The sequence below is a fragment of the Garra rufa genome, chromosome 11 (assembly GCF_049309525.1).
Source record: "Garra rufa chromosome 11, GarRuf1.0, whole genome shotgun sequence".
In the NCBI taxonomy this organism is placed as follows: Eukaryota; Metazoa; Chordata; class Actinopteri; order Cypriniformes; family Cyprinidae; genus Garra; species Garra rufa.
This window is the reverse complement of record NC_133371.1, coordinates 29456-46081: the sequence shown is the minus strand read 5'-3', so window position 1 is coordinate 46081 and position 16626 is coordinate 29456. Positions and strand designations below refer to the sequence as shown.

The following is a 16626-nucleotide window of genomic DNA, read 5'->3' as shown; positions in this document are numbered from 1 at the left end:
CGTCAAACATCTTGGAAAAGTTTGTGAGGAATATAATAGAATTAAATTCAGAGCTGGTGTCGTCATATTGCAACCATTCGTAGATTCCTTGTTGCTCCAGGTACAACAGTATAGCATGGAAGACAGTAACATCCTCTGTTGACATATCCATATGCTTATTGGTCAAAGTGTAAATTGAGTGGGGGATTAGACTTGATGTAGTTGACTCGTTCAGTCTTTCCAAGCAGCTCTGGATTTCTTGTGTTAAAGTCACTGGGCTGTAATCATTAAGGCAGGTTACTGCAGTCTTCTTTGCAAGTGGTATCACGATGGTCATTCTGCTTATTCCCTGAAATCAATTACTATGATTATGGTTTGCCTGATAAGAAGTCATGTATAGGAAGATGACGGCAAACATCTTGGACAAGTGTCTGAAGGGTATAATACTATTAAAGTCAGAACAGGTGTCCTCATAATGGAAAAATTCACATTCACATTTCTCCTTGCTCCAGGTGCAAAAGTATAGCATGTATGGCAGATCAAATAGCATAATCCGTTGATATGTTGTATCCACATGCTCATATAACATAGAATTTTTTTTTTTTTTTTTTTTTTTTTTTTTGTGACATAATCAATGCAGATATGCAGATTTGTGATGTTCAAACACAGTCCAGTCAGTAGTGTTAAAAAAGACCACGAAGTCCATGAAACCAACTTGCCTTGAATCAAACATCCAGAAGAGTAATGGTTGTATGCTGTTGTGGTAAATGTTCTGTGCAGTCAAATTCTTGCGTAGAGTTCAGTAGAATGGAATGTTGTCGTCATGATGAAGGTGATGTCATCGTCAAAGTAAGGCATTCGATGTAGCTGTAGACAGAAAGGTTCTGATTAGAAAAACTCTTTATTTAACAACTTGTAACAATTGGAAAAAAATACTCTTACCTGTTGATCAATGGTTGATGTCCTGAAGTGTTCAGAATAAAGCAGCAACTTTAGACTGGTATTTCTGAACATTTATGTTCCTTTTTTGTTTGTATTGTTTATGCTGTTTTGTTGAAAAGACTTTAGAAACATTTTGCACACAACCATTTAAAGTAGTTCATTATGGACTTCATTACTAACACTGTGATCCAAGACTGTACAGAAATTCATTGCAAAGCAATAACAATAGACATTTTGAACAATAATATACATTAAATAAAGACAATGAATGAATGAATGAATGAATGAATGAATGAATGAACGAATGAAAAAAAGGAACAAATTAATGAATGAATAAACAAAGAAACAAATGAAAATAATGACAAATTAAATAATAAAAATAAAATAGGTGGGTGTTAATATCATAAAAGGCCATCTTTGTCATCCTGATCTTTTTTCTTTTTTTATATATATACATATATATCAATTGATACAAATATTGAACTTAAAAATAAAAAATATAATTCATTATTATAATTAAATAGTAATGTGAATAATGGCTTTAAAACCCACCAATGCTATGAAAAAACCCTAAAGCCCAAAGTATTCTTCAGTTTTTATGCATACGTAAGGGACAGTGTGCAGTACAGGTGACGTGAATTTTGTCATCAAAAAAAGCACTTGTGACTGACATACTACTACACAGCTCCATTTTGGTTTAAAACAGTTACAAATATTTTAACAAGTCAATAAATAACTTCTTTGGAAAAATAGAGCACACACTGGATTTAGATGAAGGTTTTAAGAAGCGCACATGTCAAGCACCTGCGTACGCATACAAAAATGAAGAATACTTTGGGCTTAATGCTGCCTTCACGTGCTATTGGAAATTGTGTAGTTCTTATTTCTCAAAATCATAATTACGACTTTGTTTTGTTCAGCTTTTTTTGCTGTGCAAAAAAAAGACAAACATGTTTAGAGGGTGGTTGAATTGAGTTTCCTCTGGAACTATAAATATTTTTTACTGTTCTTTTGCAGAATTAACAAACCTGCTTTGAAACATTCTGCATTACATAAAACACTATATAATAAAATAAAGGTGATTCTGGACTGTATATTGAATAAATCATCTTGTGTGTTACTTAAAAATGTTTACTTAATTTCATGTTTACATAAAATTTCAAAATAGAAAATTTTCATCAGTGGCATGCACAAAGTTTGTAAAAATGGCTCAAAAAGTTTTCCTTGTTTGAAATCTTGTTTTAATTGCAGTTTTACTTAATATTAATGAAAGGCCACTTTTTATAATCAGTCCAAAAGACAATAGCAGGGACAAAAATAAATTAAGTCTCCCTCAGTTGAAACTAAGATCAAATTGAAGTGGTAATTAACAGTACCAAAAACACAATTGTATGATTATAAATTTAGTATGGATGGGCAGGACAAAAAGATTAAATTAAGTTCCACTTTGTTGAAATCATGTTCACAGTAGATGGAAAGATTGATAATACTAAAAACACATATTTCTATTTGGAATTTAAGAGGCAGGGGTGAGAGAGAGACCGGGCTGAGAGCGGTTAAAATAATGTTTCAATTAGATATTACCCCATGCCTTTAGTCCCACCCCTTACCCCCTGTGCATGCCACTGATTCCAATAGCACGTGAAGGCAGCATATATTCCCACAGAGGCCGTCCACATTTAAAATCCACCTCTGTATCCCCCACCCCCCATAATGCTGGACGATTTTATTATAATAACCATTTCACCACAATGCATTCATGACAGCTAAAGTATGTGGGCATGATATCAATCTGTATTTGATCCAAGTCAATATCTTTTACATACACATGATCAATTAACGTGCCGTTTTCAGTGGTTGCTTTTTCAACAATTTGTGTAAAACCAAAATGCTGCATGACATCATGAACACTTGATTTATTAAAAAGGTTTTCATTGAAATCTCCTAGAATTATTTTACCACCTGCTAAAGAGTTCATTTCATTAATTAGGTTAATCAAGTTCTCTCTAAATAATGGCATGCTATAAGATGGAGGTCTGTATACAACTGCAATAGTTGTGTTCAGTTGTTCTATCCTGCACATTACACATTCAATGTTAATACACGGTAAATCACATAAAGTTACTTTTTCGTTGTGATATATACCAACACCACCATGATTTTCCTCCTTTAGTTTAGCAAAAACATCATGACTTGTGTCATATGCATCACTACGTGATTTGCAATGGAAAAAGTACCCGTCAAGGCTAACAGCATTCTCCACGTAGTTGGGTTTTAACCAGGTCTCTGTTACACATATCATATCTGCTTCAAAATATCTCTTATCTTGGCGAATGTCTAATATATGTGGGATTAACCCTTCAACATTGTGTAACATCATTTTGTATGTGAAAGTTTCTGTTGTTTCACATGGAACAATGAATGGAGGCATACTCTGTAGTGCTTGCTCAATGTTATCTTTGGCAAAAATTGCTTTTTCTTTGAAGTCTTCTATTATGAGTCCATCAAGAGAAGTCACCCGACTTAATGCTACATATGCTTGTCCTGGAGCAAATATCTTTTTCATTGAAACAACAGCTTTGTCCACTGTTAGGCCTTGTACTTTATGAACTGTGCAAGCCCAAGCTAATCTAATAGGAAATTGTCTTCGGACATCACCACTGCTTGTTACTTTCTCTTCCTCTGGTTCAATTGGTGTTGCTTTCTCCAATCCAGGTTTTAAACATGGATTCTTGGCTCTTGCTTCTTTACCAACTTGTTCTTTGTCAAATTCAATATATATTTTTGATGGAAATATTTCATTATCAGCATAAAAGAATTCTTTAATTGTTCCACAAATTCCATTCACAAGACCATCTGAAACATTAATATTTTTCAGTAGCATTATTCGAGCATCAACAGCTAATTCAAGAGATTTTTCTAGACAGCTGTTATGAACTCTGTAATGATGGCCATCTTTCTCTTCCATTCGGCCAGTTTTAGCATTTCTCTCAAAGTCTTGTGCTTTCACAGTAACTATGTCAGAACATAATTTATGCAGCATATGTATGTTGTGGACATCAACTTCCCGGTTGGTTGCATAAATGTGGATATCTGTACTATCATCACCATCCCCTGTTTCACATTTTTTAAGCATAGTAATGTCATGTTCAAGCATTGGTTCATCTTTCTTACGTTTCCTTAAACGGTTTAATAATTCAGCAAAATCTTTGTCCTTCTGCCTCATAATCTCTGTAAGTTCAATAAAACTAAAGTTTGTTTCCCAAAGATTCACACTGTTCACTGGTTCAGTATAAAGCGGTTTTCCTTTCACGGGAGAAAGTTGATAAAAATCTCCAACTGCTATTATTGAGACTTTTCCAAATGCAGAATAATCTCCTGTTTGTTTGATTTGTCTCAATCTACCATGAATATATGCCAGAAGTTTATGATCAACCATTGAAATTTCATCTATTATTAATATTTGCAGTTTTCCGAATTTGGTTCTCAAAGAATTAATTTTTTCATCTCCAAGTGGCTGATATGGCAATGTAGCATTGATTCCAATACAGAGAGCTGAATGTACAGTCATTGCGTTTATATTGAAGGCGCTCACACCTGTTGGAGCAGTTAAGAGCACATGGGTCTCATCTGGGTTTTCAGATAACTTTGAAAGAATACGACAGGTTTCATAATAGATTGCTTTAATCAATACTGACTTTCCAACTCCTCCAGGGCCAGATATGAACACATGAAATGGATCTGGGTTTTCACCTTGCACTTTTCCTAGACACCACTGCCGCACTTTATAAAAGATCTGTGACTGTTTGTCATTTAAAGAGCGCAGCAAAGCCATCGCATCTTTCTTTGTCATAGCGGATGGTTTGTTTTCTAATGTGGCACCAACATTTGGTAATAGATCAGGTATGACATCATCACCTTCCTCTGTTTCTATTGGTTGATCTTTTCTACTATCCAGACATTCTAAACGCTCAAGTTCTGCTTCTGGACAAATTTGGGCCCAAGCATCTTCCATTGGTCCATGTTGTTCTAAGTCATCTTGAGCTCTTTGTATAGTCTCTGCTTCTTTTTCAAATTTTGCCCTGTTTGTGTCCACAATGATTTTCACTGACTCAAGCTCTTCATTATGCATTGATATAAATCCAGTGTCATAAAAATCCTTATAGGAAGTAAAATTTGGTGGTTTCAGTTGACTTTGGAAAAAATGAGGCAAAAATAATTCCAAAATACTTTGATAATAATTTTCAGGATTTTTAGTAGGTGAAAAACGAGCATATCTTACAACTGCAAAGTCTGTACGAGTTCTTTTTCTCACAAACCCCATGTCATTTTCCAGCTTGACTCTGTCTGAGCATGAATTTTCAGATTTACACAGAACTCTATATTGTGATGCAAATGTAGCTAAACACATTCCTGTAAATTCCTCTGTTTTTGGACGAGCCCTGTATCTGTCTGTGATGCTTTTCATCCATATATCATCATTGTCAGTTTGTCCATTGTCAGCTTTTTTATTTATAGTGTTTAATGGTAAGCTCATTTTTACTGTATTAGTACCAGTTGGAATAAAAACCACTTTTCTTGATCCTTCTTTTAATTTCATGTTGGTCAAACGATAAACACTCTCTTGAGCTGACACCTCTCTATTATGTAGAAAAACACTTCCAAGCTTTCTTAAAGCTTGTTTTGCATCCATGTTGCTTTCCTTGTGTGCTTCTTTTTGAGCATTTGCCAACAGCAATCCCATTTCTCTTTCTGCTTTGGAAATGTAGGAAATGATATACACAATGCAAGAATAAGCATCAACAACAAACTGTATGTCCATGTTTGCGTTCCAGCATCTCAAAAGATCTTTATTGTACTGATTCACCCAAATATCAGTTGGCTTTCTCTTCAACACAACATTAGTTTTCTTTGACATTTTGTTATAAGCACATTCAAATATTTCTTGATTTATACCAATAGATGCAAACATAGAGTCAACAGAGTCAAAGACAGCTTCACTGTTCAGCAAACATTCTCTTACTTTTTTCATTATAGTTTCAGCTAATTCTTTCGATATCGCCTTAGAGATATTTGCATTTTTGTCTTTAGTTTTATCATCTGTTGCATTTTCATCGTCATCTATTTGATTGTTTCTTGTAATGAATGTATTTTTGCTGGGTGGACGTGGAAAGTTGAATCTACATGTAGTGCCTTTCTTTCTACATGTTTTTGCATGTCTTTTGCTGTGTTGTTGTACACTGCTCACAATTTCATGCATTTCTTTTTGCTGTTCAGATGGCATTTCACAGGTTACATACTGATCAACAAATGCTACAACTTCATCGTCGTCATCTCTGTCCACTTGAGGTGCATTTTCAACCCAAAAGAGACAATGTGTGTGAGGTGATCCACGTTGTTGAAATTCAATTCGATAGAAATAATCTATGACTTTTCCAATGGGTTGAGCTGGTGACATAATCACATCTTTCAGGAAACAATGGAATCGATGATCAAACATTCTAGCAGCAATAACTGGGTTTCGTTTCAGCATCCCACATCTATCAGACCAGTCCAGTTCATCAATAGGAGTTTGACAACCCTCTTGTTTCACAATAGACTGCATTAACTCTGGCCATCGCAAGTCAGCTGATGAAAATGAGCAAAACCATGTTGGGAGCCCAAGTTGCCTCACCATTGCAAACAAATCTTTTTGAACAGATTGCCAAAAAACAGGACTGCCTCTCACTGGCTTTAAAAATTTATAACCCTCATCATAATTTAAAATCCTCTGAAGTGAATCTTTGTTTGTCAGCATTTCTGAGGTAATTTTTCTGTCATTGTTTACATCATAGCCTTTCCTCAAAGCAATAGATACATTAGAAATTACTTGATTGAGCTCAGACAAATATTGTCCGTAAAATATGTAATCAATGTTTTGGGCAAAACGTCCATCTGCATTTAAAATTCTATTGTTTAAATACCTAGACAGTGTTAATTTTTCAGGTCGTGAATCGTGAAATGTTCCTGTTCCTTTTGGGAAGAGAACTGGAAAACTTTTGGCTTCATTAGTTTCATCCATTAACATTCTCACTGGATTATTGCCTTCTGCTGGTGCGACTGACATAATGCCATCAAAATGCTGATCTAAAACTTCTTGTGCAATGTCAACTGGCTGCAAACATGTATCCATAAACAAACCATGCTGCTGCCGATCATGAAGTGTTTCATCACTGATCTCATCTTCTTTTTCAGTATTTTGTTCATTATCAACAGACATATCCTGACAAATGTCTAAATCAGGCTCATTGTAAGTATTATCGTTGATCTCTTCTTCTATTTTATTTAGAGGATTAGTCCAACTCTCATTAAACTCCACATCTGTATAAAATGTGTTATTTTGTTTCAAGTATGCCAAAGCTGTTTTTATTTTCTCAGTGTGCACAAATTTATAGTCATAGTGGCCTTTATATGTCAGTTTTCTCTTAAGTTTTACACGAATCATCGAATCATCATTTTCAGCTCTCGGTAGAAGATTCACCACTTCTGTAACATTAGATGGGACACAAGTCACAGGTCCATGAACTCCATTCTGTCCTCCTCGTGGTAGAGCCAGCATTTTCATGAATGGAATATTCTTTGCTATTAAATGTTGCTCAAGAGAGTTTAAACAGTTCAGTTCAGATGGAATAGGATCCAGAGCAAGATTGTTTGCAACACTTTCAGCAGGCATTTTACCTTCACAAGCTTTTCTGTCACATGTGTGGCAAATCCATAGAGATTCAGCAGGGCTATTTTTATATACACAATCTTGACTACAGTGTTTGTTACATTTATGAAGATAATTCAATGTTATACATTTTTCTGCAATACAGCCAACTTGAGTTGATTTCTGAAAATATTTATTTTTATTGCAATGTTTCACCTGCGTTTTGAAACAGCAACGATGACAGACTGCACAAACATATTCAGGGCCTGAAGATATTTTTTGTTTAAACTCTTCAATTACATAATCTATGTCATTTCTTTTGAGGCTTACTTCACATTGTTTTAGAACATTTCTCATTTTAATATTATTAGCAAAAATAATATCATTTTTATATTTTTGTATGTTGTAATGTATCACCATGTTTTTATGTATTTCAGTATTATGATATTTTTGCACACTGTACTGTTTTACAGACTCTCTATGTGATTCATTTTCTTTATATTTATCCCTGCTATAATTCTTTACTTTTTCTTTGAAATGTTCATTGGTCTTATAATTTGCTTTGCTACGTTTCTTTATTGACTCTTTGTACTTTTCATCCTCATAATATCGCTTTTTTGATTTAATTATTTTTTCCTGTTTTAAGTCAGCATTACTGTTGTATTGCACTTTCTGTCTATAAAGCTTGCATGGGTCTGAGCTAGTTTTTAATGATGGATGAAACATTGAATCCTGAAATAGTGATTTACAAAAGGACTCAGAGCTAGGAGTCTTCCTCTTTACAGATAAAACAACTTCATAATGACAGTTATTCACATGTTTCAAATAAATCCCATTGTGTTGACAGCTGTGTCTATTAGAGGTTATGTTTGAAGATGAATATTTAAGCCATTTCTCTTGAGTGTATGTAAATATGTCTACACCAATTAAATCACTGGCTGCTTGTATTTCCATTTCTGTTGCCCACGTTCCAACAAATTTCATTCTTGATGTGGCAATGTACTCTGGTACTGAACTGTATCCTTGTCTGAGATACTGAGCATACTTTGCTTCATTCTGCAGTATGTGTGTAACTACAGCTCGTCTCACTTTTCGGTGTTCTTGTTCACTTCCACTTACAGCATAAGCAACAGATCTGAAGAAGCAGTTACCATCGCCAACAATATCCTTTGTTTCACAAGGCTCAGCCATTTCAACAATTTCAGTTGTATTATTCTGCTCTTTTACAATGTGTACAATGCTCAGTTTTAAGCAAACACTCTTTTGTTGCTGCAGTGTTAATGGATTAAACAGCAAAGGGACACTGGTAGTTTGTGAAATAATTTCAATATCATCTGCATTTTCATTAGATGGGTATAAAGATTTTTCTGTTTTCTGTTCTGCACACATTTCATTCACAGACATTTTATCTGCATTTATGAAATCAATCAAAGATTGACTGCAACCAACATCAACTTCCATTTCTGACTGCTCAACTTCACTTTCTTTTACTGGTTGAACATTTTTCTGGATCACTGGACAGAGCAAGTTGGCCTGCTGACTGTTTATGTCTATCATATTTGCATCGACATCAGTTAACTCAAATGGATGATTATTTGCAGTCAAGGACACATCAAATTTAGATGTCTTTACTTTTTTTTTATGCTGTTTACTTTTCTTGTGTTTTTCAGTGCTGGGTTTCATTATTGATTTCATTATTGCCATGTAAGTTTCATCCTCATTACATCTCTTTGCTTTCTTTTTTTTTTCTTCTTTGAACTCAGGACTACTTTTAGATTGAACTTTCTTTTTTTGATCCTCACATGAGTTTGAAGACACATTTGATGCTACATCAGACAAGAAATCTTGTAATGGGGCTTTACAAAATGAAGAGCAGACACCGTCGTTACTTTTTCCACATACGATAACTTTAAAATAATGACTATTGACATGTTTCAAATATATGCCTCCGTCTTGACAGCCATGTCTGTCGGAAGATGAAAATTTAAACCATTTCTCCTGACTGTATGTAAATATGTCTGCACCAATTAAATCACTGGCAGCTTGTATTTCCAAGTCTGTCGCCCAATTTCCAACGAATTTCATTCTTGATGTGGCAATGTACTCTGGTACAGAACTGTATCCTTCTCTGAGATACTGAGTATACTTTGCTTCATTCTGCAGTATGTGTGTAACTACAGCTCGTCTCACTTTTCGGTGTTCTTGTTCACTTCCACTTACAGCATAAGCAACAGATCTGAAGAAGCAGTTACTATCTGCAGTAATATCTCTAGTTTCACAAGGCTCAAACATTTCAACAATCTCAGTTGTGTTGTTTTGTTCTTTTGCAATGTTTACAATGTTCAGCTTTGAGCAAACATTATTTTGTTGCTGTAGTGTTAATGGACTAAATGGCAAAGAAACACTAGCAGTTTGTTTCTTAAATTCAACATCACCTCCATTTTCATTAGTTGGGTAAAAATGCTGCGTTTCCGTTTTCTGCTCCACACATGGTACATTCCCAGACATTTTACCTGTGTTTATGGAATCACTCAGAGATCGACTGCAGCCAACATCATCTTTCATTTCTGACTTCTCACCTTCACTCTTGTTTACTGTTTTAACAGTTTTCTGGGTCCGTGGACAGAACTTGCCTTGCTGACCGTTTGTTTCAATAACTGCCTGTACTCCAGTTACCTCAAATTCATGATAACGTGCATCCTTGGACACACCAAGCTTCCTGAAATGAGTAAGCAGAGACTTCATGCTCGAATAGTACGCCACTAGACTCTTACCATTGTCTACAACTCTTCCATCACTGCGTCGTGAATGCGGATCAATCACTGCATACCAAGATCCTTCTCTGACAACGGCACATATGGCTAGCTTAATATTTACCAAACATGCATCAAACCTCTGAAATGCTCGATTTACTGCTTCATCAAACGACATAGCATACTGTTCAAATCCGTTTTCATATTTAGTGACACCAAACAAGCCAGTGAATGTTTCACCATAGTTTATTGAAAACAGAGAGTTTTTTAGCATGTGTGTGTGTGGTAGCTCATCAACACGTATGAAGCCGTATTCAGGATCGCCGATTATCCCTGCATCTCTCATGGCACTGTACAGGTCATCTCCATGGATCAGAACAGCATTCAGGTCACTTCTCGTCCACTGCAACACACTTTTCATCTTACCCATCAGAATTGCAGTTAAACTATTTGCACCACATTGCCTTCCCATATTCCGGCCAAAACGGTAATCTCCTTGATGGAAAGAGCCTCTGATGTATGATGTCTGTGGAGATAAATTAGAAACAGCATTCGTAGTTATGTTAGCATGTTTAGCAGTAGAGAGAGGCAAACAGGAGGATTCAGGTAGAGTTGTTTTCAAAGGTTTGTCAGGAGTATTCAAAGGTTTGTCAGAGGTATTCAATGGTTTGTCAGAGGTATTCAATGGTTTGTCAGAGGTATTCAATGGTTTGTCAGGAGTATTCAAAGGTATATCAAAATCAGATTGTTTGCAGGAATTGTCAAGATCAGATTGTTTGCAGGAATTGTCAAGATCAGATAGTTTGCAGGAATTGTCAAGATCAGATTGTTTGCAGGAATTGTCAAACAGCACGTTGTGATGCACACAACGTTCCAATATTCCTGCCATTTTTTTAAGAGGGGACAGGCCCTCTGCTGGATCAGCACTCATCCGGTCAGCTACCCTCTTCTTGGCAGCCTGGGAGCGCAGAGAATGCTTCGTCCGAGGCATCTATAAATACACACAAAACATACAAATATAAATTAAATGACAAATTACTGCATCATAATACAGCAATACAATACAAACAAATTTAAAAACATCAACTGTTATTTCACATTACAAATACTTAATTATATTGAATCCCATTTTGAGATATTCCACTTATGTTTATGTATGCAAACATCAAATTAATGTAAGCATTTAATTAATTTTATTGTAAAACTCTTAATGACACAATTAAATAACTTCACATCAGCTGATGATAATACCCGAACAACATAATTACAAATATATGTAATAGAAAAAAAATATACTGAAAATAATGGAATTACAGTAAAGTAAATAATCAGCAATTGATTAACTAAAACAAACATTGTCCAACCAGTTAGATTGCTATAGTTATTTGGAATGATAACTAGCACTGGAATTATGGACTTACATCTCACTTTATTTATTGCTTTATACCTGTAAAAAAGTAATATACCATACCTTCTTCACATTTCAAATAATTTTATCCCATCTTAAACTGTATTATAAACCGTAATAAAACAAGTATAAAATGTTTTCATTTACAATACCAAATCCTAATAATTAAGACATTAAATACATGTATACTATGAATATGTAAATTATATAAAATGCAAATAATATAATGACTACACATACATTTGTGCGTCAGTGAATACACACAAAGGCATTCAGATTAAACATTCTTAAACAATCTGTTTTTTTCCATGTAGTCTTCTTAAACAGGTCATCTAGTAAGATTTCAACTTCTTAACTAGTTTTAGTGTGTAATGTACTGTACCTGTATGAGCATAAACCTCTGCAGAGTCACAAAGCTCAAACTTCAATGCAAACAGGTACATTTTGTTTTCCAAAATTACAATAGCATGTCATACAGTAAATGCCTGGTATAAACTGCATGACTTAAACTGACCTAAACCCCTTTCTCCAAGAAGTGAAAGAGACTTCTGGCCAGGTGACCTATACTTTGAACTTGTACTCCAAATTTAACAGTGTATTTTCTCACTGAATCAAAATAAATAAATAAATAAATATTGGAATTAATAGCCCATTCTTAAATCACTACCTTAATGTCTAACAAATTTCTAACAGCTGTTTTGAATAATTCTTTTTAAAGAATTAGTCAATGGATCACTAGTCTCGCGTAGCCAGACCTTCAGACTGACGGCTGAAGGTCTGGAATTCATGGCAGCTTTAATTGGCCAAGGCCCGCCCATAAGGCCTTTGACCGACATGTCAAACAACCAATCACAGTTCGTTTCGTTTAGCGTCACGTTTCGGGGCGTGGAAATGCCCCCACAACAACAAACTAGCGTGCAACAAGTCAGTCATTGAAATAACCAGCATTTAAAGTTAAATAGGAAGAGGGAGAACAAGCAGTAAGTCAGTAATTTGTTCGTGAACGTCGCAAGTGTGTATAACAACAATGGCGTCTGCATGAGCACATTTTAGCGAAACGCGGAGTAAATCAGTCTGCGCTTTGTTTCCCGGCGGACCGAAAATAAACGCGACACTCGCGTCTCCCGGATATCCGATCAAATTCAACGAATCAGATGACGACTTCGACATTCCTGAAGTGTTTCCAGTTAAGTGTACCATATGCATCAGACGTTTAGCCAACGTTCTGTGGGCGTGACGTCTGAGGCTGAGACTAATGGATCACTAATTTAGAAGGCCATTTACTGCCACCTAATGACAACTTTAGTGTAATTTATTAAAACATTACCAACCAACATGCTATTTTATAAACACTATAAAAAATATAGTAATTTTCACTATCAATTTTTACATTTTGCATTACATCCCTAACATAAGCATCATGTTTGAAAAAAGTTTTACTATATTTGTGTAACACATTGTTTGGTTAAAACATAGTAATTGCAAGCAAATGATTTCAAAGATATTATACTTCAACAAAAAATTGTTTGGCCTGCATAACATGACATTTTCTGTGATTTAGGCGTCAACCTAAAATGACTTTAACAGCACTGCACTATACTGCAGTATTAAGAAATAAAAACGTCTGGTTTCACTGTTTTTGATGGTCTGTTGACTATAAATAACACTGCACTTACATGCCTGCTGACTCTCAGTACAGTGTTAGTACAGTATTAGTAGACTGATCGATCAAGGTAGGAATAAGTTGACATGTTCTTGTAAGCTGCAGTTAGTAGATTGTCTGTTCAGATGGCTTCACAATAAACAGCAGATATTAATCAGACAGTCTACTGATCCTCTATTGAGACTTACTTGACATGTAGTCCAAGGTTAATTTAGTTCAGCTTTTTTAAATTAGTTTTATTTTAGTATAGTTTTTAAATTTGCCATAAAACTTAGTTTAGTTTTTATTAGTTTCATTAACAATTTTGTTAGTTTTAGTTTAGTTTCTATTTTGTGAACACATTTCTATTTAGTTTTTATATAGTTTAGTTTCAGTTTTTTAGACATTAAATAGAAATCATAATTTCCTAGCAATTCTAAACTAAGCAAAATAATGTGAGACAAAATATTAATTGCTTCAGTCTATTAAAAAGTGATTAATTCATTTGAATGAATTATTAATCATTTAATACATAATATTTAAAATAGAATATATTTAATACACCAACTTTTTATATTAAATTTATGAAAAAGTGGTTTGAATGAAAAAATGATTTGCTCACAAAAACATAACTGGATGAACCTGCGTTTTTGAATCAATCTCTAGTAGTCAATGACAAATACATTGTTTAACAGTTGTTTCCATCTAGTGGTGAAACAAGGCAATCGACAAACATTACTTGAAGCGCCAATTACTTTCAAAAAATAGACATCACATCAGTGTTTATATCCAAACTATGACCTTTAATCAGAATATTGCTGTGATAATATTAACGACTGGGTATTTGAAAAGACTGTTTGTGAAGCAGTTATTTTTTTACATAAACATGATGATTTGATCGCTTGTGTTACATAAAATACATCAATAAAAACTGATGCAGTAGCCTAGATTTAATTCTGGTGCTGTTCATGTCACAGTCTTTATTTTTCCGCCATGGGGTGAGAACATAATGATTACAAAAACAATTATTTATTTTTGATAATTATTATTTTATTTCAGTTAGTTTTTCAATAAAAGTTGTTAGTTTCGTTTTCTTCTACTTTTTCATTTATTTTGACATTTTTATTTTATTTCAGTTTACAAAAATGTTTTTTGATCAATAGTTTGTCTTAGTTTTAGTTTTCGTTTACGAAAATAACCTTGGCGCAACATTACTTATTGTCAACAGAATGTTTAAAAGGGAACATTAAAATAAAGACTTACTAAACACCTTACCTCAAATCAGATTTCTTCTCAAATCTTCTCCAAAACTGTGGAAAAACCAAAATAAAACAATTAAAACACAAGTGACAAAAACAAATATAAACTTCAAACTACATTTCAAAGCTTTTTCCAGCATTGACAATTATAAAATAGAATTTTTCCTTTTTAACAAAACTTAATTACTAGAAAATTCCGTTATATACACACAAACTATAATTATACAAATATGAACCAAATAAACTAAAAAGTATCCAAGTACATCACTTCTGTCTCATTCATGGTACTAGTACAAAATCAACAATAAAAAATAATAAATTTATCAATACATTACAAATATATATTTATATATAAACATTACAATAGATACTGTATAAACTCCCAATCATTACCTACTATTGCTATGTCCAACAGACAACCCAGCTGTCAAACTACATATCACAAAATGCAGACGAAACACAAGAGTACCAACATGCTGACAGACAACATACAGCATATCATTTCCCCCTCATTTTGTAAGAACATTAAATAAATATTGTTTTCTGCTCATGAACGTATCATTATGAATTACTTTACTACCACACGAACCGATCACCTATTCAGGCTTACTAAATGACGAAACATGATCATAATCATCACACACACACATACACACACACACACACACACACACACACACACACACACACACACACACACACACAATACAGTAACATACCTAACACTAAAGTTTTAATCATCAACACAACACGACTAATTTATTGACAACACTAAGGGAGCGTGTCAATCTCCTCTCTACCTGCCGACGTCGTAAATAAATATATCGCGTACACAAAGACAGGCCCTAGTACCTCCTTACTTACCACAAAGTATTAATCATGGTAATTAACAACCATGCTCCTAGTTTTTGTGGTGCATTGTCAGACTTTTCAGGGAGCGAACGTTCCAGTGCACTTCCCTTAAAATGGCCGACTCCCTCATCAGTTCCCTAATAACTTAACAAGGCAGCTAATTGACTAACAAGGCATTAATTACCTTCCAAACATCTCAATACAAAGAATTAATTACATTAATAACATGACTTAACAAGAAATGGATAATTATTTCATATTTTAATTCATATATAACGAAGTAAACTATACGAATCTAGTTATGAAATAAAACGTTATGTTTCCAATATTTATTCACAAAATACAACCATAACCATAACAAATAGAAGAAAAACCACTTCAACTTCTTTCAAACTATCATGGATGACTAATATCAATGAACGTATGATTGAGATTACAAAGAGAGAATCGCAAGCACATGCTTACCTTTTCACCTCCACACAAAATGGTGTCGTTTCCTGGCAAAGCGGAAGTACGTTAATAAATCACGCGCATGCTCCCTAGTGGATGAAATTATATATACATCATAAAATAAAAAATGTTATTACAAATCCAAAACTTTAAGCATACATTTTTTTTTTATTAACAATAATTTAATTTAAAATTTTAAAATGAATATCTTTTTACGTGTTTTTGGATTTATATTATACCATAACACGTATAATTACTTTAAAAATATCTGTACCTACTGTGAAATATATGTCCATCTGTCGTTACATTACAACCTACTTACATATGTGCATGACTACATTTATTGTATTATCCATACTGAAAATGTTATTCTGTCAGACATATATGTTGAATCAATCAACATGCTATCAACACCCATGTGAACAGCTGTTTCATCCAAAGTAAATTAAACGAACCATAAGTAAAAAATAAATAAATAAACCAATTGATCAATGCACTAAAATTTGTCTGTAAGTAAATATTTAATTTTACTTATTTTATATTTGCATTTGAACAAGTATAATTTATTATATAATATGGTTTTTTTTGCGAGACCAGGGTATCTGCAGCATATTTTATGTTAAATTCTACACATTTTAATACTTTTTTAAAGA

At 33.9% G+C, this 16626-nt stretch overlaps 1 protein-coding gene across 1 annotated transcript; it reads right to left on the bottom strand.

Annotated features, from left to right (window-relative positions):
- Positions 1-759: 759 nt before the first annotated feature.
- Positions 760-10783, bottom strand: LOC141346168 (uncharacterized). The gene is made up of 3 exons (XM_073851080.1): positions 10123-10783; positions 2669-8829; positions 760-846 (listed from the first exon to the last, which is right to left on the bottom strand). The coding sequence occupies exons 1-3, from the start codon at positions 10781-10783 to the stop codon at positions 760-762; spliced, it is 6909 nt and encodes a 2302-aa protein (XP_073707181.1).
- Between the last annotated feature and the right edge of the window lie 5843 nt (positions 10784-16626).

Coding starts and splice junctions, on each gene's coding strand:
- LOC141346168 (XM_073851080.1), bottom strand. CDS start 10,783: ATGAAAAGTGTGTTGCAGTGGACGAGAAGTGACCTGAATGCTGTTCTG. Junction 8,830..10,122: donor GAGTGATTCCATAAACACAG/GTAAAATGTCTG, acceptor ACATTGTAAAAG/AGCAGAATAATACAACTGAA. Junction 847..2,668: donor GCTGTCATGAATGCATTGTG/GTGAAATGGTTA, acceptor TTCTGTCTACAG/CTACATCGAATGCCTTACTT.